The 24,548-nt window shown below is 46.9% G+C and overlaps 1 protein-coding gene across 2 annotated transcripts in view; it reads left to right on the forward strand.

The window, feature by feature from the left end:
• Positions 1–650: 650 nt before the first annotated feature.
• Positions 651–24,548, forward strand: part of RIMS3 (regulating synaptic membrane exocytosis 3) — a 35,122-nt gene continuing 11,224 nt past the window's right edge. Inside the window, exons 1-3 of one of the 2 annotated variants that reach the window (XM_072609921.1) lie at positions 651–702; positions 12,593–12,763; positions 15,920–16,173. In XM_072609921.1, the coding sequence (XP_072466022.1) occupies positions 15,951–16,173 (223 nt within the window). In that variant the 5' untranslated portion in view covers positions 651–702; positions 12,593–12,763; positions 15,920–15,950. Of the gene's footprint in view, positions 703–12,592; positions 12,764–14,498; positions 14,692–15,919; positions 16,174–24,548 lie in introns of those variants that run through there. The other variant, XM_072609920.1, reaches the window with a different exon arrangement.

Genomic DNA, 24,548 nt, shown 5'->3' on the forward strand with positions numbered 1-24,548 from the left:
ATACTGGGGAGGAGGGAGGGGATTGTGAAACTGTACGTCTCTGAAGGTCGGAGCACTTTTGTCTCTCTGCCGAGGCAGGACCCTGGCTGCGTTTCCCAGACGTTTTTGCCCTAAGATGAGGATGGGAGAATGGAGAAATGGAGGGACAGAGACATTTCAGAGAAACCATAAATAGGAGGTGGCCCCCCTGGTTGCCCGGGTTTTGAAAGGTCCGGGAAAGACCGGGATGAGGGTTAGAGGGGGAAAGCTCCTCAGGGAGGAGAGGAGTCGAGAGGACTATGCCAAGTGGCTGGGAACAGGCCTGGGCCGGGTTCGCTGGGACTGCTACCCAGAGATGCTCAGATCGTCCTGTCTGGAGGTCCCGATTCTGTTTCTGTTCCCATCCCGGCTTTATTTAGTTCGGAACACTCTGAGGAATAATCGTAAAAAGTCCCACTCCTCCCGCTGCGCTCTGTGGTCTCCTCCCCAAACCCTGTATGGCTGGCAGACAACGAGGGCACAGGGATAGAGGGAGTCTGGCTTTGACTTCAGCATTCCCCCTGTCCAAGCCAACAGCCCCCTCCCCGAGGGCTGCCTCTCCGGTCTTGCCCCGCCCAGCCTGGGAGGTGGCTGTGGCCCCGACAGGGCGGGCCACAGGTGGGGCAGGAGGTGGGGCTGGAGCTGGGGTTGGGGGTGTGCGTTCTCGAAGCGGCGCCAGCGCTGGTGAGTGAGATGGGCTTTGTGGGGTGGGGGAAACATGGTGCCTCTTTGGGGTCCCCGAGGGTCTCCCTCCACACCATCCTCAGTCTCCCAAGAGGTCGAGTCCTGAGCCCTTGTGGAAACTGGCAACAACTGTCTTGTTTATAAAGCTCTTAGAGATCTCCCCTGGAAAACGAGGGGACCAGCAAATCAGCTACTTTCTGTGTAACGCGCTGAGATCTCTTCCTCCGATTTGCGTCTGGAGTGGTCCTCCCTCTTTCCCTCTTCTCGTCTTCTCTCTCCCCCAACCAAGGGCCCACCAAAGCAGAGGAAGAAGATAGGAAAGAGTGGAGGGGAAGAGAAAGGGCTGACCTCCACACAGAGCGAAAGGTCCTTTGGTTTTCAGGAGCTGCCCCGGCTCCTGAGAGAAGCCGGTTGACTCAGAGCAACTGGACAAAGCTGAAAGATAGGAGCGGCCGCGTGGGTGGTGGCCCAGCTCAGCTTTCCATACACCAGAAAGGGTACCCGCTGTTACTCCAGTAGGGGAGGGGGTGGCTATTGGCTCTCTTCCTTCCAGAGGCTCTTATGTGTGTTCGTTCTTCGTTGCCGAAGAAAACCATGCCATCAGAGAAATAATGACGTGACTTGCACTTGACTTTGTTTTGAGTGAGGGAGGGCTGTGCAGGTCACCAACCTCACTTCTCCTCCAGAGTCATCTGAATTCAGTGACCAAATATTCATCAGGATGACTGCAGATGACCCAGGATGAGACAACTGGGATTAAGTGACTTGCCCAAGGTCACACAGCTAGTGTCTGTCAAGTGTCTGAGGTGAGATTTGAACTCAGGTCCTCCTGACTCCTACACTGGTGCGCTGTGCACTGCACTACCTGGGGAAAGGAGGAAGCTTGGATTCATTTTCTGTGGGATGCCTTTTGAGCAAAGATATCTGGAAGGTGGGTTTAAGGACTCAAACCTCGGGTGTGTGTGTCAGTTCTCAGGAGGCCAAAGGATGGGAGAGGAGAAGATTTGGCTGAGATTATGTTAGGGAGAAGGTGGAGTCAGAGGGAACAATGAGTCCAATGGAGAATGGGGGTGGGGTAGGATATTGGCTCTATGACAGGATGGAAGTGACCAAATCTGCTTTTTCCCTGCTATCCCCCCACCATCAGGCTCCAGTTAGGGATAGAAGTGAGTTTGGTCTTGAGATGAATTATGCAGTAATGAAAAAAAAAAGCCTGAATTTGAAATTGGGGGCTTGCTATTTCCTGTGTGACTACATGTAACTCACTTAACCTCTCTGGGCCTCATTTTCCTCATTTGCAAAATGAGGGTTTGAGTTTAATTGATGTGTAAGGTCTTCTCCAACCATAAAATCTGGATTGATACTGGTAGACTGGAGGGCAAGCTTCCTGTTGTCTATGTATTTTGCATCTTCCTCAGGACAAGGCCAAGTATAAAGTGAGTACACTTGATAAATGGTTATTGAAATTAATTGTTGATCTTACAATTTGTAACAGTTTGTGCTAATCAAGCTCTAATTCAATCCATTGCTAACATCCCATTTATATCAATAGCACTTCACGGGCAGATAGTGAGCACCTCATCTCTAACATTATTTAAGCAGAGACTGGATAAACACCTGTCAGATACTCATCTGACCCTCCTAACCACTCCAGGAGGTAGTCAGTATAAGTATCATTGATCCCATTTTGCACTTGGTGAAATTGAGGTTCAGAATGGGCAAGTGACTTGCCACAATCACCGAGCAAGTCATTAGACCAAGCCCAACATAACACTATGTTTCAAATAAGCTTTCTTAAGCACCTGCTCTCTGCAAATTACTGGGTATGTTTGGAGGCACTGTGTATCTAGTTTGAGGACAGGTTGGGGAGACTGCCAAGTTAAGATCTTCTCTGACCACCCTTGTCGTGGGTTTACTAATAGCTCCTATCAGTTCTCAGGGCTAGTCCTGTTTGTTTGATGCAATCCATAGTAAATAATCCTCCTCTGTAATCTTCAGGTCCCCAGGAATCCTTCTCAGATGCAGGGCGCTGGCCCAGATGGTATCTCCATCAGCTATTAAGGGAATTGATAATTCCCAGGAAAGCAAGCAGATCTGCATTGAACCATAGGCCCTCCCTTGCATAGATGAGGGCCACTATCACTCTCTCTCCATCCCTAAAGCCTAAGGGCCCTCTTCTATCCCCCTGGGCCCAGGCACAAGCAGGTTAAACTCCCTCCTCCCAACCCTGCTATTACCTCCGCCTGCAGCCAATTAGACTGTGTTAATAAGGCCTGAGCTTCCTGGGGGGATGGACATGTGTATCGAGAGAAGGCTCCAGGGAAGAGAAGATGTTGGGGACAGTAACAGGGGATGGTCTTCAGCCTGGAGACTCTGGGTCCAAAGGCCTTGGATTATAGGTCAAGATTTGGGGCTAGACTTCCCTGGCTCTGAGCAGGTCCCATCCTTGTAGACTACCCTTTCTCGTCTCTTCCATTCCTCCCATTTCTCGGCTCTATAGGTGAACTCCAGGAGACAGCCTTATCTGTGCCTAAACTGTCCTTGGTCACACCTCCATCTGCTTTCATGTCTCCAGCTGGGCTTCCACCTAAAATATGGATTACTCCCCCCTTTCCAAACATACAAATATACATGCCTCTTCCGGGATACTCAGTCTGGGGCCAACATGCCTTCACTACCCTGTTGCCATTTAGCTATGAGGGAGAAGAACTAATGTGGTTGGGATATGGGTTGGGAGTGAGATGGAGACCCAAGATCCAATCCTAGTTCTTCTATTAACTCACTGTATGACCTTGGGCCAGTCACTTCTCTTGGCCCAAATTTCCTTATCTGCAATTTGAGGAGATAGTATTCAGTTATTTCAAAGGCTCCCATAAACTATGAAATTCTCTATTTTAAGGGCCCTTCCAGCCTTGACATTCTGTGTCCTACAGTACCTTCCAGCTCAGTCTTTGTTCAAAAATCCCTTCCAGACCTAAAATTCTTTGTGATATGATCCCTCCTCCATTCTATGATCTGTGTACCTAGGGAATCTTCCAGAACTGGCATCTTCAATGAGCTGAGTTCTAAGGTCCTTCCCAGCTGGCATTCTCAGATGGAAAAATTCTCCAGATCAAAGATGTAGGGAAGGCACAGTGGGAACAGAGAAAGGAGACTCCACCCAAAGGGTCATGGAAACTGGGGTTAAGGTAGTATTACCATGGCACTCCCCTGCTCCAAAAGCTTCTGTGGCTCCCTAGGAATCTCACAGGGATAAAATACAAACACTACTGTTTAGCATTTAAAACCCTTTACAATCTGGCTTCAATCTATATCTCCAGTGATTGCTCATTACTCTCCAGTACATGCTACTTTCCAGTCCGGTGGACCTATGTTTTATTCCCCATGGATGCTTTTCCATCTCTTACCTCCATGGCTTTTTACTGTCTGGCTCCTATGCCTGATATGCCCTCCCTTCTCTGCTTTCAAACACTCTCTCCTACAAGATTCCTTTTCTGATTCCCCTGTAAGTACTTCCCTCCCTGGTGGCTCTGACTAGTACCAAGATACCAAAGAGGACCAGGGGTTTCTGAGGGGAGCCTGGGTGTGGAGATAGCCTTCCCTGGACCCTCCAAGTGTCCTCTGGTGAGGGAAAGGGCAGCCACTCATCACATCTGGGGTTTGGAAAGAACTTCCCAAAGCACCTAGTCTAACCCATACCTGAATAAGAAGCTCCTCTATAAGCATGACAAATAATAATAACAACTCCCACTTATACAGAGGGAAGGTTTGCAGAGTGCTTGCTTTAGAACCCTGGAGGTGGGTATGACAAGTAGTCATTCCACAGGCAGCAAGCGTGGCCTAAATGCTTACTAGGTGCCAAGCGTTGTTCCAAGGACTGGGGATACAAACACAAGCCAGAAGAAAATATAGTCCCTTCTGTCTAAGAGCTTATATTCTAAAGGAGGAAGCCGACACACAAAAGGCAGCAGGAGGGGGAATAGGAAAGGGCAAAGCTGCCCATGAGGGGCCATGGTGACAAAGTCCTTAGAATCCAAGAGAGGAATCAGCCAAGCCTTCTGCTTGAAGACTTCCAGGGACTTGTATTTCACTATCCCCCTAGGCAGCACATTCCACTTCTCATTAGCCCTGTGATTATTGGAAGCATTTCATTATGATGAGCCAAAATCTTCCTCCTTGCATCTTCCACTTATTGCTCCAGCGGGGCCAAGTTCAATCCCTTCCCTGACTGGCCATGGGAACCCTTAGTTGTCCAGACAAAGGGATGAAAGGGCTCAGGCACTCAGAGTCTGGCTCTTCCCATTCACCCCATCAGGATACCCAAAAGGTATACTGGCTGCTCCCAGGTCACTGAGGTTGAGTATGGCTGCATGAGGACATCAAGGTCCTATCCGGCAGCAAAGACAGGTGGGGACCCACTAGCATCCTGCTAGAGCAGAAGTTCTTCACATTTTTGTGTCCTGGACCCCTTGGGCAACCTGACAAAGACTTTGGATCCCTTCTCAGAATAATATTCTTAAATAATTGAAGGGAATCCTAAATTTAGTGAAAATAAAAGGGAAAATAGTGAAAATAAAGATGAATTTTTTTCCAACTTCACAGACCCCCTTGAAACCTATCAGTGGTTATATATCAGATTATGTACCCCTGTGCTACAGAGGGAATCCCCAACCTGGGAGCACTCACACCTGAGTCCTGCCCTCAGAATCACTGTGAACACCACAGCCCAAGGGCAGGAGGTAATATTGATATAGAGGCCTCCCCTTGTAAAAAAAAAATAGTAATTATAACAACTTACATTTATATAAGATTTCAAGATATACAAAAACAGTCAGAACTTGAAAGGATTGTAGTAGAGCAGAACACAGAATATTGGGGCTAGGAGAGAGACCGCAGACCTGAGCATTTGCTGTCCCCTTTTGGGGTGAGGTAGAAGCCCCATCTCATCTGACAGGGAAAGGCAGGAGTATATGGGGGGGTACCGTGGGAAGAAGATGAATAATAGGGATAGTCCTATTGAAGGCTGTGGTCCCTTTAAGGAGGGAGACAAAAACAATTAGCCAGCCTGAGCATTGCATCAGCTGGAGCCAAGAGGGTCCCCTGGGAGGGGAGGAGTGGGGAAGGGGGGCACTGGCGGTTTTATTTCATTAGCACCATGTGAGTGCTCTCACTTCAGCCTGGCCTGATTGTCCCCTTTCTGCCCCTCCCTGATCCTCTGCTTCCCCCTTCTCCAAGACTGCCGGTTCTCTCATCTCCCTACTCTGGCCTCAGTTTCCCGTCTATCAAAGGGAGCTAACAAGCTCATATTCTCTCTCTCTCTCTCCCTCTCTCTCTCTCCCCTCTCTCTCTTTCTCTCCCCCACTTTCTCTTCCCCCCTCTCCCCCACTCTCTATCCCTCTCTGTCTCCTTCTCTCTCTCCCCCTCCCTTTCTCTCCCTCTCTCCCTCTCCCTTTTCCTCTCCCTCTCCCCCTTGCCATAGTGAGGAGGGGATGGCAGGCTAAATGGGAAGGGCTTTGGTGTACTCCACTTTCAGGGTAGTGGCCAAAGCCCTGAACTGGGAATCAGAAGATCTGGGTTGGAATCCCTACTCTGGGTGAATTTGGGCCAGTCTTCCCCTCTATGAAACTCAGTTACCTCAATGATTTTTAAGGCTCTTCTTGCTCTAAAGGTGTTCTATGAGTCCTCCTTGCTCTGACATTCTATGTTCTGTGTTCCAGGAGAATGTAAGGTCCTTGAGGGCAGGGATGGTTTCATTTTTGCCTCCATATACCCAACACTCAGCACCTTGAACATTGGAGGTGCTATGTGTTTCTTAAATTGAATCCTAAGACCCTTACCAGATCTGACTGTCTGTGATTCTGTGAGTCTGTTTGTAAGGATTGGGTCACACACATACCATACCAGGGGGGATGATGATGATTAAGGCCCAGAAGCAGGCCCTCTGCTCTTCCTTATGGACCTATCCTTTCCATGGTCTCCCCTCCCTCCATAGCTCTCCTTAGACAAAGATGGAGAACAATTGGAGCCCCTGGGAACAGCCTTGTTTACACACGGGCCATTCACAGGGGGCCCATTCCCCAAGGTCTCTTTCCCTCCCCAGTTTCTCTCCCAAGGCAAGCTCAGTTATAGCCTTGTTGATGAAGCTGGGGGTCTTGGAGAAGGAGAGATCGATTTAATTTTAATTCTGGCTGGCCTGAATTGATGGAGGAATGTCAGGTGGCCCCCAGGCTGGTTCAGGAATGCTTGGAGGAATGTTCTCGTAGCTCTCTATCATCAGATTTACAGACTATGCCAAATTATCCCATTCTGTTTACACTGAAGGGGATTTTTCAGCCAGCTTCACCAGTGTTCCCTCTCCGCAGATTATTCCCCTTCCAGTCTGGCTAGAATTCCATGGAATTCAGCCCTGAAGAAAGTAAGGTAGAGTGCTTCTGAAGACCAGATGTGATGGTTCAGAAAATATCTGGGGCTTAAGATTTTCCCATTCCTTTTGTTGCCTACTAATTATAATTACAGTTGAGGAAACTGCAGCAAACAGATATCAACTGACTTGCCCAAGGTCACACAACTAGTAATTGTCTGAGGCTACATTTTCACTCCGTTCTTCCTGACTCCAGACCCAATGCTCTAACCACTAAGCTGCTGCTTAAGAGTGGGCTAGTCACCTATACTTCCTAGCTCTCTTAAACTTCAGTCAGTCTACTCTGGCTGGGCTCAGGGCTAGTTTCTCTTTGTCCACCTTTCAGTAAAACCTCCTCTGGGCCTCCTGAGGATGGCAAAGACCTAGAACCTGCCTTTGGGGGCATATATTCCAGTAGGGAATATGTCAGGGCTATGGGAACTGGGAGCTCATATTAATGTAAGTTACTGTAATTATCATGGTGGTAGTAGATGGAGGGAGAGTTCACTATGAATTCTTGTAGTAGTCAAAGAAGGTGTCCTGGAGGAGGTAGAGTTCCCCTTGGGCCTTGAAAAGATTTGGAAAGAAAGGAAAAGGCAGAAAGTGATAGGAACAAAGTTGCCAAAGAAGAAATTGTGCTCTTTCCTCCTTCTCCACCTCCCACCCCAGGTTTCCTCTCCCTACTCCTTGGGAGGCAGAAGCAGCATGTACAGAATAGAACCCTTGACAGAATCAGGAGATGGGTTCTTGTCCAAGGTTTGCCATTTACAGACCCTCTGTATGATTTTGGGGGAGTAACTTCATCTTTGAGGGTTTAGAATTCTAGAATTTCAAAGCACCATACTCTTGGGGGTCAAAAAAATCCCATTCTGGGCCTTCTCTCCCTCATTTCAATCTCCAAACTTTACTACTGCTATCTCTGAGGAGTGACAGCTTGTCTAGTGGGAAGAACACTGGACTTGGAGTTGGAGGATCTGGGGTCTGAAGCTAGGGGTATGACTTTGGGCAAACCAATTCCTCTACCTGGGCATCAGTTTCCCATCTGTAAAGAAAGGGACTGGACTAGATAGCCTCTAAGAGCCCTTCCAGCCCAAACAGTCTGTGTTTATCTCTCTGTAGGATCTAGACTGGGAAGCAAGGATAACTTCCCTCTCTCCTTCCAGCAGAGAAGCTGCCTGGGTAGTGGGGGAGGGGAAAAGAGGGTTGTAACAGGCTCTGCCCCTGAAGAAAGTTACTTTTTGAAATATTGATGAGGCTGCAAGCTGTGATCACTTGCGTTGTGGACGAGGGGAGGGGGGCAGGGCCTGAGGCCTGGTGGGAAGCCCCAGGGACCCCCTGCTGGCTCCTCTTCCTACTGCCTGCCAGCCTGCCTGGCGACCGCTGTCCATGGTGCTGCCTGGATCCCAGTTCCTCAGAACCTAGTCTATCTTTCTCAAATCCCTGGACTCTCACTGAACCCTGGAGTTCCTGATTCCTCCCCGATCCAATCCATGGGTCCCTTAAGGGAAAAGGTTCCCTCACATTCAGTTCCTCCTTGATCCCTGGGTTTCAAAGAGAATTTTTCCTCCTTCACTGGTCCCCCCTAAAGCAGACAGGAAAATCACAGCATGTTAGAACACAGTATATAGAATACCAGTGCTGGGAGAAACCTTAGAAATCATCCAACCTAAATCCTCCCCCATTTTATAGCTGAGGATACTGATACACAGAAAAAAAGATCTGCTTATCCAAGATCAAGTCACAAGTCAACAGAGCCAGGGCTAGAACCTAAGTCTTCTGGCCCCCAGCTTAGGACTCTAAACATTATACTGCTGCTTGCCCTGGCTTGAGTCATGTGCAATTAGAAGAAGCAACACTAGCCTAAGACCCTGGTCACTTGGCCTGTTATCTTAACCCACTTCCCCTCCCCCAAATCTCACCCAAGGAGACATTCAAGGGGCTCAGTTTGGCCAAGAAGTCTCCTATTCCCAATGTCAGTTTCTTTGACTCCAACCACGGTCCAGTTTTTAGGGGACAAAGAACAATATGTGTTCTTCTTCTTTGTCTTAAGGAAGAGGGGAGGTCTCCTCTTGTCTTCCTACATCTCTGACCAATCTTTCCCTATTTCTGCTAACCCCTTTTTACTCCCACACCTTAAACTCAAGTAGTCCACAAGACTCTTTGCTCTCTATATATAGTCTCTCTCTTGGCAGTCTCATTCTCTTTCATGGCTTCATGCAAATAAGCCCCCAAATCTTGATTATATAAAAATAAAGAACTTTTTACATAAATAGCCATCTTCAGCTTTGATCTCTTCCTGTGTTTCAGATCCACAACTCTAACAACCTTCAGGACATGGTCACCTGGATATCTTGTCCCATATCTCAATTTCATCATGTTCAGACTAAACTTATTCTTTTCCTCTAAAACTGCTTCTCCTTCTGGCATTGCTATTTTCTGGCTGTGGCTCTATCATCTACCTGAATTCCCTTGTTTCCAGCCTTGAGGTTATATTTTACTGTTTCCTATCTCTCATCTCTTATATCCAATCAATCACCAAAGATTTTAAACTCCCTAAGAGTGCTTGAAGGTGTCTTCTCTAGTCTCACTACCACCAACTTAGTTCAATCACTCATTACCACCCACCTTCACTATTCAATAGTTTTCCAACCAGTTTTATCATTTTCTTTCTGTCACTTATCTAATACAGCTTTATCTTCCTGATGATGAGAAACAGAAAAATTCAGAGTGGAAAGGAATTTCAGGGGCCCTCTAGAACAACCTGAGTTTGACAAAAGACTCATAGTGCATATTCTGAGCTGGAAGAAATGGTAGAAATCATTTAATCCAATCCCTTATTTTACATATGGGGAAGAAGGGACTCCAGGAAATTAAATTATTTTGTTACTGGTGACCTTGAGTAAGTCACTTCACCTGTCTGTGCTTCAGTTTCCTAACCTGTAAAATGGAAATAATAATAGCACCTTACTTCATAGCATTGTTGTGGAGATCATATTTGATGCACTACATAAATGCTAGCTACTAGTGTTCAGAGCCCAAATTCAAACCCAGGCCTTGTGATCCCCAAATACACTCCTCTGTCCACTATGCCATGCTGTTTTCCCTACAAAGCTCTCCAGAACATCCCCTACAAGAAATCATCAAATTCCCTTTCCTTTCAAGAACATTCTGTGGCTCCCTGTTGCCTACAGATTAAAATTCAAACCTCTTTTCTTGTCACTCAAGTTCTTCCACAGCTTCATGCCCCCTGCTTTCAAGTTATGCTCCTCCTTTTTTCTCTATGCCTGAAATGTCTACCTTCCCTCCGTTGAATTCACTCATTCTTTAAAGCTTAATCCAAATGCCACTTCTTCCAGGAAGCCTTGTCCTGACTTGGGTAATGACCGCCCTCTTCAGATGTCATGTTAGTACTATTTAATTTTGTAACACTGTAAAGCTCTGAGGTAGTAATTTGTGGTATAGTTGTCTGTTGGTGTCCCTCTGTGAGACTTATGTACTCCACAGGAGTAGGAAGTGAGTTTGTGTTATCTAAAATGTGCTTATTCTCCAGCAATGAGTCCAGGGCTCTGCCTACAGTAAGCACTTAATAACTGTTTGTTGAATTGAACAGACACATCCTTAGCTGTGGTCCCTCTGTCCAGCCATGTGTTTTTATATCTCAGCCTGGAAATACCCAAAGGAGAGATCAACACTGAGGGCTGATAACTGGAGGGAAACAGGAGGAAAGAAGGACTCTTCTGGCAACGGGGATGGGAGATGCCAGATCTGTGACTCCCAGTTCAGAAGATTGGTATTGGGCCCTGCCTTGCCTGTCCAGCTCTGCCAGAAAGCTTTGTAGTCTTGCCTTCCTGTCCCTGAACTCTACTAAATTAATTCCTAATTGAGTTACTACTAGCCTGGCTGTATGATTGTGGTTGAGCTCTTCATCTCGATGGGCCTCAGTTTACTCTTCTGTAAGTGGGAGGCAGTTGGACTAGACCAATAACATAATCTCCTTTTGGACAGGATTTGTTTCATTTTTACATAGCAAAGTGCCTTGCACAGAGTAGGTGCTTAATATGTGTTTATTGAATGCCTAAGGACCCTTCAAATCCTATAGACGTATAAGATTCTATGATCTTAGGCAAGTCTGTGCCCCTCTTTGGGGCCTCAGTTTCTTCTTTTATGGAAAGGTGGAAGGGTGTATGGTGGTGGATAATCTCTGAGGACCTTTTCAGCTATCTGGGTTTGAGTTTCTGTCCCAAGAAAAGAGGAGAAAATGGGATCTCAAGGAACCCCAACCCAACTTGGGCCGCACCCCCCAGCTCCAATCCCTTCCCGGGTCGGGCTGGAGAATTGGGTCAGCATGGTTGCCATGGAGATGAGATCTGCTCCCGCCCCCGCCCCCTCCCTCCGGAAACCTTCCTATGCTCCTCCTTTGTCGTCCCCCCTCCTGCCGCCAGACTAGGCTCTGTGTGAGTGTGTGTATATGTGCGTGTGTGTGTGCTTGCAAGCGTACGTGTATGTCTGTGTGGAAGAGAGAGAGAGAGAGAGAGAGAGAGAGAGAGAGAGAGAGAGAGAGAGAGAGAGAGAGAGAGAGAGCAAGAGACGCATGGGCTCAGAGCTCTGCCTGAACCTCACCCTCAGACTCTGCAGTTGCCGGTAAGATACCCCAATGCCAGCCAGCAGTCGTGTGTGTGTGTGTGTGTGTGCACACACGCACTTGCATGCCTGTGTGTCTCTTGGCTTGTCTGTGTGTGTCTTCCCGAGTGTTTGCATGCAAGCCTCTATGGTCACCTCTCTATGAGCATCTCCCTGTGGGTCCAGCCCTCTGTGTTTGTGTGTGAGTGTGCATGTCACAGTCCCGCTGTGTGTGCTTCTGGTTAGGGAGCTGTTGGCCTGGACTCTGGGGAGACCATTCCCTACAACCCAGGGCAGACACGTGCTCCCAGAGCCTTGTTCTGTTCCTTGGCCATCTCTAGGTCTCTTAGGGTGTGTACTCAGAGTATATCTGCTTGGGTTGTGTGTTTTTGTGTGTGTGTGTGTGTGTGTGTGTGTGTCACTCTGTGCTGTGTGTGTGCTTGCCTTTATGTCACTGTATGCTTGTGGTTGTTGATGAATTACCAGCTTCCTGGACACACCTGTGAGGCCACAGTGACCCTGTCCCCAACCCCCAGCTTCCAGCCTTGGGAGGAGCCCAGGCAGGAGGGAGTTGATGCTAGTAAGGAGCTGGGGTCATAGGGGGAGTATACTGGGGGAGCCTATCCCCTCTGGGGCCCATGTCTGTACCTAACAGCAGAGCTGGCAGGCCTAAAGCTAGGCAGATGAACCCAGGATTCCATTCTCCACAGTTGGTTCTTGAAACCCCAACTGGGGTGATATGTCTGCTTCAGGCAGTGGCAGAGGGGATGCCAGGTCCTCTGGGCCCCTGGATTAGACATGGATGGGGCGGGGCTCTGGCCAAGAAGCAGCCCTGGGGGCCCCTCCTCATTCTAACCCTTCCTCCCTCAGGGAAGCCCTTCTGATCACTCTGGGGTAACTGAGTGGAATTAGCTGGTAAATCAGAGACTCGGTTCCAATGCTTCAGGAGAACAAGCACCTGGGAAGGGCCCCCCAGCAACAGCGGTGGCAGCGCTGATTCCATTGGGGATGCCAAGGACCGCACCCGCATTTTTCAGTTTGGTGAGTTTAAGGTTTTTGGTTTTGTTTTTTTTTTAATGGGAAGGGGATGGGTCACTCTTGCAATTAAATAAGTAAGAGGCTTTCTAAGTGGAATAGAAGCTTGCCGCATCTCCGCTCCCCATACCTATCAAGAAGTGGGGGGAAAGGGCACATCAACATCAGACAGACATCTATTGTGCATCTACTGCATACAAGGCTGTTGTTCTTAGCTCTTGGGATTTAAAGATAAAGCCCACAGAAGCTCAGGGTGTGCGTGCGGAGAGACAGGCATGTCTGGGAAGTTGTTGCTCCTGACCCTTTGATGGCAGGAGAGGAGATGCTGTTATACTAGGAGATGGCTTCTTACTTGTCATATGTTTTGAGGTAAATCTCATTGATCCATCTGTGTAATGGGACTGGGAATATAAACTCAGCCTCCCTCATTGTTGCAACTCAGTCTGGGCTCTACTCCTAACTTATTCTGTGATCTCATGCAGATCCCTTCCTAGCTCTGAGCCTTGTTTTCTTTATCTGTAAAATGGGGGAGTTTGGGTAAGATTTGATGATCTGTAAGATCTACTTCCACCTCTGACATTCTGTTCCCAGATCCTTCAGGCTTGTATAAGAGGATGAGTTCATCCTAGGGAACAGGCTGCCCTGCTGGCTTGTTGGAAGGGCTGGTTGACCAGTCAAGATGGACAGATGGATGTACTTGACAAGTGTGGGCCTTGTAAAGAGCCCCAGTCCGCATTGGCTGGGGCTAGGGCCAAGGCTGAGGGAGCTGTCCTACTGGGCAATGATGAGGGATGAGTAGGCAGAGGGCAAATGGGTTCATGCCAGGTCTTTGAACACACATCCAAGTCTTTCAGCATTAAGTCCTTGGGCTGTGGCTGAACAGCCAGAGTCAGAAATGGGACACTGGGGAATGGATAGGAGGTGGGAGGACCCTGTGGTCCTTGGCTTTTGAGGACAGGATATGAGGAGCCAGTCCTTCCTACTCTAATAGTCTAAGGGTTTTCTCTGAGGAAGCAGCAGAAGTGGAAATGAGATAAGGACTTCATAGCAGGTAAGACTTCTAACATGAAGCTCTTTATCTGGGTACCTAAAGGAGGGAGAGGGAACATGTAGGGAAAATTACTTCCCTGGAAGAAGTAAATTCCCATCTGGCTGAGAAAGAAAGGGTGAAAAAAAAATGGGTTATCAAATCCACTCAATAGATACTGAGTATATTTGTTTTGGTTCTTGGTCTCTAGATCTCTATCTTTGTCTGAGCCTCAGCTTCCTCATCTATAAAATGTGGGTATTAGACAGGACAGTCTAAAGAGACTCCATCTCTGACAATCTACATTCTAATGTTCTGTGTTCTCGGGCTGCTTTTAGTTTGTATTTTATATTCTGTTTTAACATCCTGTATCCATCCTCTTCCTGTTCTGACATTGTGTTCTACGTCCTAAATTCATTCCCGCTGTGATGCTCTATGTTCTGTGTTCCAAGGTCCCTTCCACCTCTACATTCTGTGTTTACATTCAAAGATCACTTTCTACAGTGGAGTCTGTGTTCATGCCCTTTTCAGCCCTAACATTGTATGTTCTAATGTACCATCTGATTTGAACATTCTAAGTCCCCTGTTCTGTGGTCCCTTCTAGCTTTGACATTTTATCTTCCATTTTTAAACATTCTAAGTTCAAGGATTCCATTTAGCCCTAATATTCTATGTTCAGAGTTCTAAAATTCTCTCCTGCTATGACAGCATATTATCTGTGTTCTGTTCTCTGCCCTCAGCTCCACCCATCCAGCCCATCCCCTTCCTATGATCCAGGAGAATGAGTGTGATGGGGTAGGCCTAGGCAGGGGTCAGGGTTTTGGAAGGCCTAGAAAGAGTGCTAAGGGAGTAGAGGTACTTCCCTCAAGGGGAGAGAAGCTGCCTTGTGAGCTTTCTTCCTAGGATGGTAAGCCCCTGAAACCTGAGTCCCCAGGGTTGTGCATGAAGACCAAGAAAACAGGGAAGAAAAGAAGGGAGCATATCAAGGAGTCAAGTCAACAAGTAGTTATAAAGTGCCTCCTATGCTCCAGGCACTGTGGTAGCATTGATGCAGTGCTTGCCTCAGTCTTGCAATTAGGAGGCCTAGTTCTAGTCCCCCTGACTTACTTTGTGGTCTTGATCAAGTCCCTATCCCTCCCTGGGCCCTAGCGTCTTCATCTGTGAAATGATGTTGTGAACAGAGCACTTGATTTGGAGATGGAGGACCTAGATTCAAATTCCCCTCTTCCACTTACTATCTCTGTGACCTTGGGCAAGGAACAACTTCTCTGAGCCTCAGTTTCCCCATCTGTAAAAAGGGTGGAATTGGCTAGTTAGCCTTGAAGTTCCCTTCTTGCTCTAAATCTAGGGTCTCTAAGCATCCTTCCAGTTCTCATCTACACGACTTTCCTGTGGACTGAATGTACTGGGGCTTAGGTGACTGGGTCACTGCTGTCCTCACCCTTCCAAATTCCCCAGATAGGTCAGGTTCCTCAGGTACATTTTGATATTGTCTGATCCCTAGGATTCAGAGATTATGAAGTAGCTTCCACTGGGCCAAGCTGACAGTTTACCTTTCCTGGAAGTCAGAGGATCTGCCCAATGAGAAGAGGAGGGGTGTCAATTATTCACAAGGGGGAAGAAAAATGAGCCACCATGCTGGCGGAGCGGGATTCCACCCCTTACCTGTTCTTGGCACTTCCTGGAGGTGGTAGTCACTGACCAGCCTGCCTCTGGTTTTTGTGCTGGACTTCAGGTTGGGGAGGGGGACTTGCAAAGGTGACTTTTAAACCTGCACCCTAAGGGACATACAGCCTTACCTTTAGGGATCCCCTCTCCCTAGCCCTGGGCAAGGAGGCATGACAATGTCTTAAAGGAGGCTCTGTTCTGAGCAGGAAAACATGATCCTGTGCTCAGGAAGCCCCTGAGCTCTAAAGCAAACTCCAGGCTAAGGTAGAGATGGATTATCTGGTTTTTTCATCCCCAGAGTACACCGATGGAACTACCACCAGCTCTCAGGACAGCAAGAACATATGACCCCTGCCCTAGGTCTAGTCCCTCTCCTTCAGCTGCAGGTGTAGGCTCAGGGTGAGGCTAGACTTGGGCTTGGGGAGAGGGCTGTGGTGACAAGTGGTCCCTCTCCTTCCTATTCCTAGTGCTGCCTGTGGGCCCAACACCTTCAGGACCATGTTTGATGGAGAACCAGGCACAGGTCCAGCAGCGTCCTCCCGGAATGTGGTACGCAGCTCCAGCATCAGCGGTGAGGTGTTTGGTGGTGGCGGAGAGCAGGCTGGGGGCACAGCTGGAGCCAGCACTGCCAAGAAACGCCGCAGCAGTCTGGGGGCCAAGATGGCAGCTATCGTGGGCTTGACCCAGAGAAGCCGGAGCTCCCTACAGCTACCCCAGCCAGGTAAGGGTAGTAATGGGCAAGACCCTTGGGGCAGGTGAGAACCAGCAGTAGCCAGGTACCTGTATAGAGGCCTAGGCAAAACTAGCAGCATATGTGTGTGTGTGTGTGTGTGTGTGTGTGTGTGTGTCAGAGAAAGAGAGACAGAGACAGAGACACAGAGAGAGATAGAGACAGAGGGAGATAGAGACAGAGGGAGACAGAGAGACAGAGAGAGACAGAGAGACAGAGAGAGAAAGTGTAAATATGTGCATCTCTGACCTGCCAATAGGCTTTTCAGTGGGAAACCCAGCACTGTGCGTTAAAGCACAGAGTCTCACAGTCATGCAACATACAATCTCAGAGGAACAAAAACATAGATATCATTGCCTAAGAGGTCGCTCAAAGACAATCAGGCACAGTCACACATATAATACCCTTGTACTAGTCAGGTACACAACCATACAGACTCATGCATAAGTCTTCAATCCACTGACCAATCAAAAATCAAAAGGCATTTTATTAAATATCTCCTGTGTGCCAGACACTTTGCCAGGTGTTGGGCACACAAAGACAAAAGGGAAATAGCCCCTGCCTTCAAGGAGTTTATATTCTGGACATGTGAGAGACATGTCTATACATTTTATATGCAGGCAAATACAGCCACAAGGAGATTTTGGAAGGGAGGACACTAGTAGATGGAGGAATTAGGAAAAGTCCTGTGGGAAATGGAGTGGGAGCCAAATCTGGAAAGAAATTAGGGAATTGAAGGAGAAGAGAAAGGGGGAAGCAGTGCAACAGCCAGAAGTCAAATTTGATTAGACAGTAGAGTATATGAAAGTGCTGTGTCAACAAGACTGGAAAGATGGTTTGGGGCCGGCTTGTAAAGACTTTTAAATATCAACTAGAGGGCTTTGTATATGCTCCTGGAAGTAGTAGGGGGCCAGCAAAGGTTATTGAGGGAGGATGTGATGGTGACATGGTCAGACTTGGGCAACTTCGGCTACTCTCAATGAGATCAAGTCACCAGGCCCAGAAGAACTGTCTTACTGGACTGAAAGGACTTGTGGGTATGGTTGCTGAACCATCACTGGGGCTTCTTGAGAAACTGGGGAGAATGGGAGAGGAGTCTTTTAGGATGAACATGTGCAAATGTTCTGAGTTTCAAAAGAAGAAAGAAGAGGGAACCTGACAATAAAACCTTTATGAGCTTTCTCACAGGCACCACATTTAAGAACAACATTGAAAGGTTGGAGAGAATACAGGGAAAAAAAATAACCAAGCTGGGGAGAGGACTAGAGTCTAAATGATAGGTGGAGAAGTTTAAAGAACCAGACATGTTTAGCCTAGAGAAGATGCAGCTTAGGAAGGGATGTGGTCACTGTCTTCGAGCTATCTCATTGCAAATATCAAAGGTGATAGAATATATAAAATGTTTTGTAACCTTAAAATGCAATATAAAAGGTAACTGTGGGTACTGTTGTTGTTAGGAGAAGTATTCAAACAGTATAGACTGTATATTAAAGGGATGGTTTGTGAGTGTTTAGAAAGGAAAGCTATCATCACAGAGTCATCACGGATTCATCCAAAACAAGCCATGCCAGATCAAGTTCATTTCCTTTTTGTGACAGGGTAGCTAGATGGTAGATCAAGGGAAAGATGTAAACATAGTACCCTTGGACTTAAGGGCCCAGCATGATGCTTGGCACACATTATGTTTAAATGTTTTCTGGTTGAGTCAGTGATTGATTAAACAAGCCACTTGACAAAGTTTCTTATGATATATGTACTTATAGGTACATATTAGAACTACATATTGGAACTGAACCCAGAGATTGGTGGTTAATGGATAAATGTCATCCTAGAGAGGCTTAGCAGTATGCTGCAAGGCTCTTTTCTTGGCCCTGTTGTATTCAATATTTTTGTCGCTATCCTAGATGAAGAAATAGATGACATGCTTGTCAAATTGAGAGATGACATGAAGCTTGGAGGGAAAGGCAACACACTTGCAGAATTGGGATTACAAATGCTTTCATGAGGGTAAAACGATGGATCATGCTTAAGAATATACATTTTAATAAAGATAAATTTCAAGCCATTCACTTTGGGTAAAGAACAACAAAAAACCACACACGCATAAATGTGGGAATGGGGGAAATGTAGCAAGGTAGCCATTTGTATGAAAAAAGGTCTAGGGGTCTTAGTGGACTTCAAACTCAGTGTAAGTCAACAAAGCATGGCAGCCTAAACAATTAACACAGTCTTCAGGCTCGTGAAAGGGGAAGCAGTGGCCAGAGGAAGGAAGGTGATAGCCCCACTGTCTTCTGGTCTGATCAGACAACATCTGGAGTATTGTGTTCAGGCCTGGGCACCACATTTAAGGACAATACTGATAGGCTGGAGAAAGTACAGGAAAAAAAATGACCAGACTTAGGGAGGGGACTAGAGTCTAGATGATAGGTGGAAAAGTTTAAAGAAACAGGTATATTTAGCCTAGAGAAGATTCAGCTTAGGAAGGTCACTGTCTTCAAGTATCTGAGAGGCTGCCATCAAAGAGAGAATCGATTTGTTCTGTTTCTGTCTCAGGCAGATACACAAATCATAGACATCCTCACAGTCAGATACAGATCAGTCTTAGATCATTAGAATAGCAGAGTCCTTAGACACCAGCTAATTTGACCTCTTCATTCAACAGAGAAGGAAATTGAGGTCCAGAGATGGGGAATGGGTCTTCTTCAAGGCTACACAGTCAGTAAGTGAATGGAGGCGCTGGGATTTGTCCACAGGTTTGCCAGCTCTGTGTCCAGGAAGTTCTATCTCCTACATCAGTCACACATACATCTTAGTCATGTGTAGCAACATAAGGCTATAAATGTACAGTCACCCGGGATCACATGCCCATACACATCACAGACACCCCACAAACAATTCCTTTCTTTCTTCCTTCCTTCCTTTCTTCCTTCCTTTCTTTATGTTACACACATATACACACCCATCACACTCAGAATCACTGCCACCCCCTGTTTGCTACAGGTCTGTGACACCCCAGACGCCAGCTGGTTTTGTTTTAAAACCTCTTCTTGCTTATTTTTTCTCAGAACAGCAACAACTCCCCCAGCCAATCTCAAACTAGGTCGCCAGGAACTGGGGAGAGGGGGAAAGATAAGAGGGAGGGAATCTAGAGACTCCGGGGAAATGCTCCCCAAAGCTCCAGGTGGCTGTTGGAAAACTCCTTCCCACCTCCCTTAAAATATATCCTGTGAGGGAAGGGGGGTGCTAGCCTCACTAGGATTTCATCTTCCCTTCTGTAGGGCAGGGACTTTATAGAACTTGGGTAGGGTGGCTTCTCGGAGTGCTTTGTCTTTTCATGCTTTCTCAGAGATACTATGGTCATAGGAATAATGGGGCTGGGTTGAAGTTAAGCCAGGGGACTCAGGATGTAAGAATGTAGTCTATGTGCTTGGGGGTAGGGGACCAGGGAGTAAGGGAGCAGGACTGTGAGTCAAGGAGTTGATGTATGAGATGTTGAGGGTTGGAGGATTTGGGGCTGGGTCAGGGTAAGGGGAGGAATGGAGTTTGCTAGGGGTTAAGGAGGTTGTGAATTGGAAGCTGGGATGTAGGTTGGATGTAGTTGGACTTTGAGATTTTCATGAGAAAGGGAGAAGCAGGCAGGGGAGAAGGAGCCCCAAGCCCATACAGTAGATTCATCAGTCAGTCAGCAAATGTTTATTAAGTAAACAAAAGTTTACTAAGTGCTAAGTAGAGTAAGACAAAACTAAAACAATCCTCATCCTCAAGATGCCAGTATTTTAAGGGAAATGCTTGTACATATGTACAAAATAAATGCAAGATAGGAAGGCACCACAAGCTGGGAAGAAGGTAGAAAACCCTCATGTAGAATGTGTTGCTTAACTGGGCTTTGAACTAAGAAGTGGAGGTGAAGCAAGAAAGCGTTCCAGGCAGGGGAGTCAAGAAGTGGAATGTCATGTATGAGAAGCGGCAGGAGACCAGAAAGGGAGTCAATAGTCTTGTTCTCTTTGGTCAGAAGACTTCTTCTGGATTACAATGTTCAATGCTGGGTATGACTTTTTAAGAAAGACTTTAGGGCTTCAGGGTTTGGGGGCACTAGACTTTGGATGATTTGGGATTTGAACCCCAGGAGTCAGACTGAATTGGTGGTGGCAAGGGTGGTGTTGGGCAGTAGTTTCAGCTACCTCTGGATCCAAAGAGAGCAATGTCCATGTTATTGCTTGACAACACCCCTACTGTCAATGTCAGAGCAGATAAAATGGACCGGGAGCAGGCCTATCCGACCTCCCAAAGGAGGATGACTGGGATCAGACCTCAGGCCTAAATCCTATGATGCCAAGTATCCAGGTGCCTGGAGCTCAGCTTCTGGGAAGGGGAGGAAAAAACTTGAGGAACATGGATATCACTGGAGGTGGAGGCACTGTTCTCTTCTCCTTTCCCCAGGTCTGAGGAGTTTGGCTAATCTGAAGGAAAGGACAGAACCAAAGAGAGGAACGGGATGATCCAGCTGTCCTATACCTCAGTCAGAACATATCTGAAATATTGTGCTCAGTTCTGGAGACACATTTTAAGAAGACAAGCTATAGAGAATTCAGAGACGAACCAGAGTGGAAAAGGGACTGGAGACCACATCCAAAATTGAAGGTGTTTAGTTTAGAGGAGGGGTAGAGTATGATAATCACCTACAAGTATCTGAAGGATATCTATGGAAAAGAAGGATTGGGCTTCTTATGCTTGGCTCCAGAGAGCAGGACTAGAAACAGTGTGTGGTTATTAGAGAGAGATTTCATCCCAATTTAAGGAAGAACCTTCCTAACAATTAGAGCTCTCCAAAAATGTAATGATTTGCTTTTAAATGTATCGGGTTCCCTGTAGCTGGATGAGGATGAAGGCTGACCATTTGCTTAGGGTCTTGTAGAAGGGATTCTTATTCACGGAGAGGTGGGACTACATGATATCTTAGGTCTTTCCAGCGAAAGTGTCGTTGAGGTTTCTTACTTCAGCACCTGGGACAGCAGCCCCCTTTCCTCTGCTCCTGATCCTGTTCTGATAGGAAGGATGGCGCCTTGGCAGTCACTTCTGGACAGGGGGATGAGGTTTAGGTAGATGTACATGGGACTGTGGATCCCCAAATGGGAAGTAGCACTGTGCTAAGGAAAGAGAGCTGTCCTTGCAACCTGGACACCTGAGCTCAAGTCCTGGGTAACAAAAGTGCTGTGTAACACTGATCTTGCCCCAAGCCTCAGTTTCCCCATCTGTAAAATAAGATTGTTTGAAGCCATGATCTCTTCCAACTCTGTCATTCTCTGCCACACATACACACACACGTCTCTCAAGTTCAGCTAGGGAGATTATTAAACAATCCTCCCTCATAGCCCATTAGAAACATTTTGAAGAGGGGGAAGAGAGGAAAAGGGATGATGAGAGAAGGGAAAAAACCTCTAAAACATATCTAAAACATCCCAAGTTTAAATCTTTCCTGAGCCAAGGAAATGCCCACCCAACTCTTTTGTTTAATACCCTCTTTTGTGGGCAGGGGCAGGAGCAGGGGGTAATTCTTCCTCCTGTCCATCCATTCCCATCTGCTGCATTAGAGTATCAACTGGAGGTGGACATCTCTGAGGCCTGGAGACTGAGCAGTCCTGGCTAAATCACCCTTATCCTCCACCTCATGGCTGCATCCTCATAACTTTCAGCAGGTTTGATGTTCCCCTGGCTCGGCCTTATTCTCAGCTCTAAAGCCTTTGCCAGTTTCGGACTCCAATCCTAATGATTCTATCTCTAGAGGGAGAGCTTGTATGTGAAACTGTGCAACTGTGCAACTTAGCAATTAGTATGACTTTGTGATTGTGTCACCCTAGGACTGTAACCATCTCAGATGACTGAATCTGGAGTCAAAGGACCTGGGTTCTAACTCTGGCTCTGCCATGTATTAACTGTGCAAACTTGGGCAAGTTGCTTTCTTTTGGTTTTTCCATGTGTAAAATTCCTAAATTATGTCTAAAGTCCTTCCAGTCTCTAAATAATATGTGATTTTTATGTCTTTATTATTTACAAATGGCTCTGCCTAACCTATGGTTTTATGGTTTTGACTGTAACCATTGTGGTGTGACCATGGGTGCCTATTTGCATCTGTATCTATGAGACTGCCTGTGGCCCTGTGTTGCCCCCTGCTGAGCAGCTATACTGATGTTGTGTGACTATATTTAAAAAGGGCTATTGGGTCTCCCCTGTGTGTGTGTGTGTGTGTGTGTGTGAAATTACTATGCTGCTGCTGTGTGACAGGGTGTCACTATGTGTTTGACTGTAGCACATTGTGCTTGACTGTAACATACTATGTATGTGAATTGCTACTGTGTTACTGTGTGTTGCTGATGTACAAGCTCCTGTGGGCTTGAGTGACTTCAGAGGATGTGTGTGATTCTCTCTGGGTGTCTCCGTTGGGGGAGAGGGTCCCACAGCTCAGGCTGAGGCTGCTCTCTTCTCTCCAGTCTCCCCATTCTGAAGGTAAAGGGACAATAAGGGCTCTATCCCAGGGGAGGGCAGCAAGGGGGGAGCGTTCTCTGGCCAGGAAGGATGTTACCATGGTAGCCAACACTTTCGTCTCAGGCGAAACAGTGTCCCACCCTACAAGTCCTGCGCTGCCACCCCCAACCAAAGCGAGCGTCCGAACCCCTCCACCTCCCACCCATGCTTATGTCAGTACTTGGGACCCTCCCCTGGTGGGCCACGCCCCCAGGTAAACGCCCTCCCTTTGGGTCCCCCCCTCCCCTGATTGGTGAGCATGTGACTAATTTTTCTCCATTCCTACACCCCCCTCCCAGCAACAGCCAATAGATTCGACCTAGACCATTCTCTTCCCCAAAACGTCCCCTCACCCCCACAGAGGCAGCCTGGGGGATTGTGGAGGAGCGGGGGCGTCTCTGCAATGCGGAGGAGGTTACCATGGCAACCGAAGGTGGCAGCGAGGGGAAGGAAGGGAGTTGCTGTCTTAAGGGGAGCCAGCCCTCCCCCTCCGCGTTTCCTCTCCACAGCCTGTCACCCGAGACCCCCTCTCCCCCAGTCCTACTTGTCCCAGAGGAGGGGGCTAAGACCCCCTACTCCCTCTCCATTCCTCCTCCTTGCCACAGCCTTTCTGGACTGTGTGGTGCTTGGTCCGGGGATGATTGGTTATAAAAGGGTTTATTAATTTGGTAGGTGAGAGGGAGACGAAGATAGAGTTTACTTATACGATTTAGTTTATCTGTATTTTAGGAGACAATAGAAAGATATTGGCTGGACGCTAGTCCAGTTAGGCAGATCCAAAAAGCTTGAGTGACCTGACCCACGAAAGCTGCATGTCACCCATCGACCAGTTTTAATAAATCAAGCAATTATTAGGCACCAATTATATGTCTGGCCTTTTCCTAGGCAGTGGATATACAAAAAAAAAAAAAAGAGAGAGAGAGAGAGAAAAATGAAAAGAAAAAAAGGAAGGAGAGAGGGAGAGATGGAAAGAAAGAAGGAAATTTTCAAGCCCTCTAAGTGCTTACATTTAACTGAAAAAAAAATTACATACATAGAAAGAAATACAAAGTAATTTATAAACATAGGAGGAAATACAAAATAATTTTGAGACTCTGGGTGAGGAGGGGAAGGATCAGGAAAATTAACATGTTGGAGAGGACTAGAGCTGTTTAGGCTTTGGAGCCAAAGTGGAAGAACATTCAAGGCACTGGGGATCAACCATGAAAGGAGATGGAATATTATATATGAGGAACATATACTTAATTTGACTGGAAATGTAGAATGGGTGAAAGGCAATAATGAATCACTACACCTGGAAAGATAGGCTGGAGCCCCATTGCGAAGGGCTCTGAATGCCAAACAGAAGAATGCATCTTTATCCCGGAAGTGATAGGGAACCACCGGAATTTCTTAAGCACAGGACTGAAGTGGTCAGACTTGTGCTTTAGGAGTCTCCTAATGGCAGCTTCTGTGGAGGATGGACTGGAGAGGGAAGTGTCTTCAACTGACTGACCAAGGGATCTGAATTTAGCCCTTGGCTATTTAACATTTTTATCAATGACTTGGATAAGGGTTTAGAAGACATGTTCATCAGATTTTCAGGTGATACAAAACTAGGAATCATAAACAACATATTGAACAACAGTCAGATCTAGACTTTCCATAACATTGGACCAAGTAAAATTCAATTCAATGACCATAAGTGTCATTACACTTTTCTTCAAAAATAAACTTACTAAGTACAAGATGGAGGGCAGGCTTGGATAGAAAAAAGATATGAGGGTTTTGGTGAATTGCAAACAATATAAATCGCAAATGTAATCTAAGACTACTTTAAGAGCCATGGTATCCTGAATGAATGA

The sequence above is a fragment of the Notamacropus eugenii genome, chromosome 5 (genome assembly GCF_028372415.1).
Source record: "Notamacropus eugenii isolate mMacEug1 chromosome 5, mMacEug1.pri_v2, whole genome shotgun sequence".
Classification (NCBI taxonomy): Eukaryota; Metazoa; Chordata; class Mammalia; order Diprotodontia; family Macropodidae; genus Notamacropus; species Notamacropus eugenii.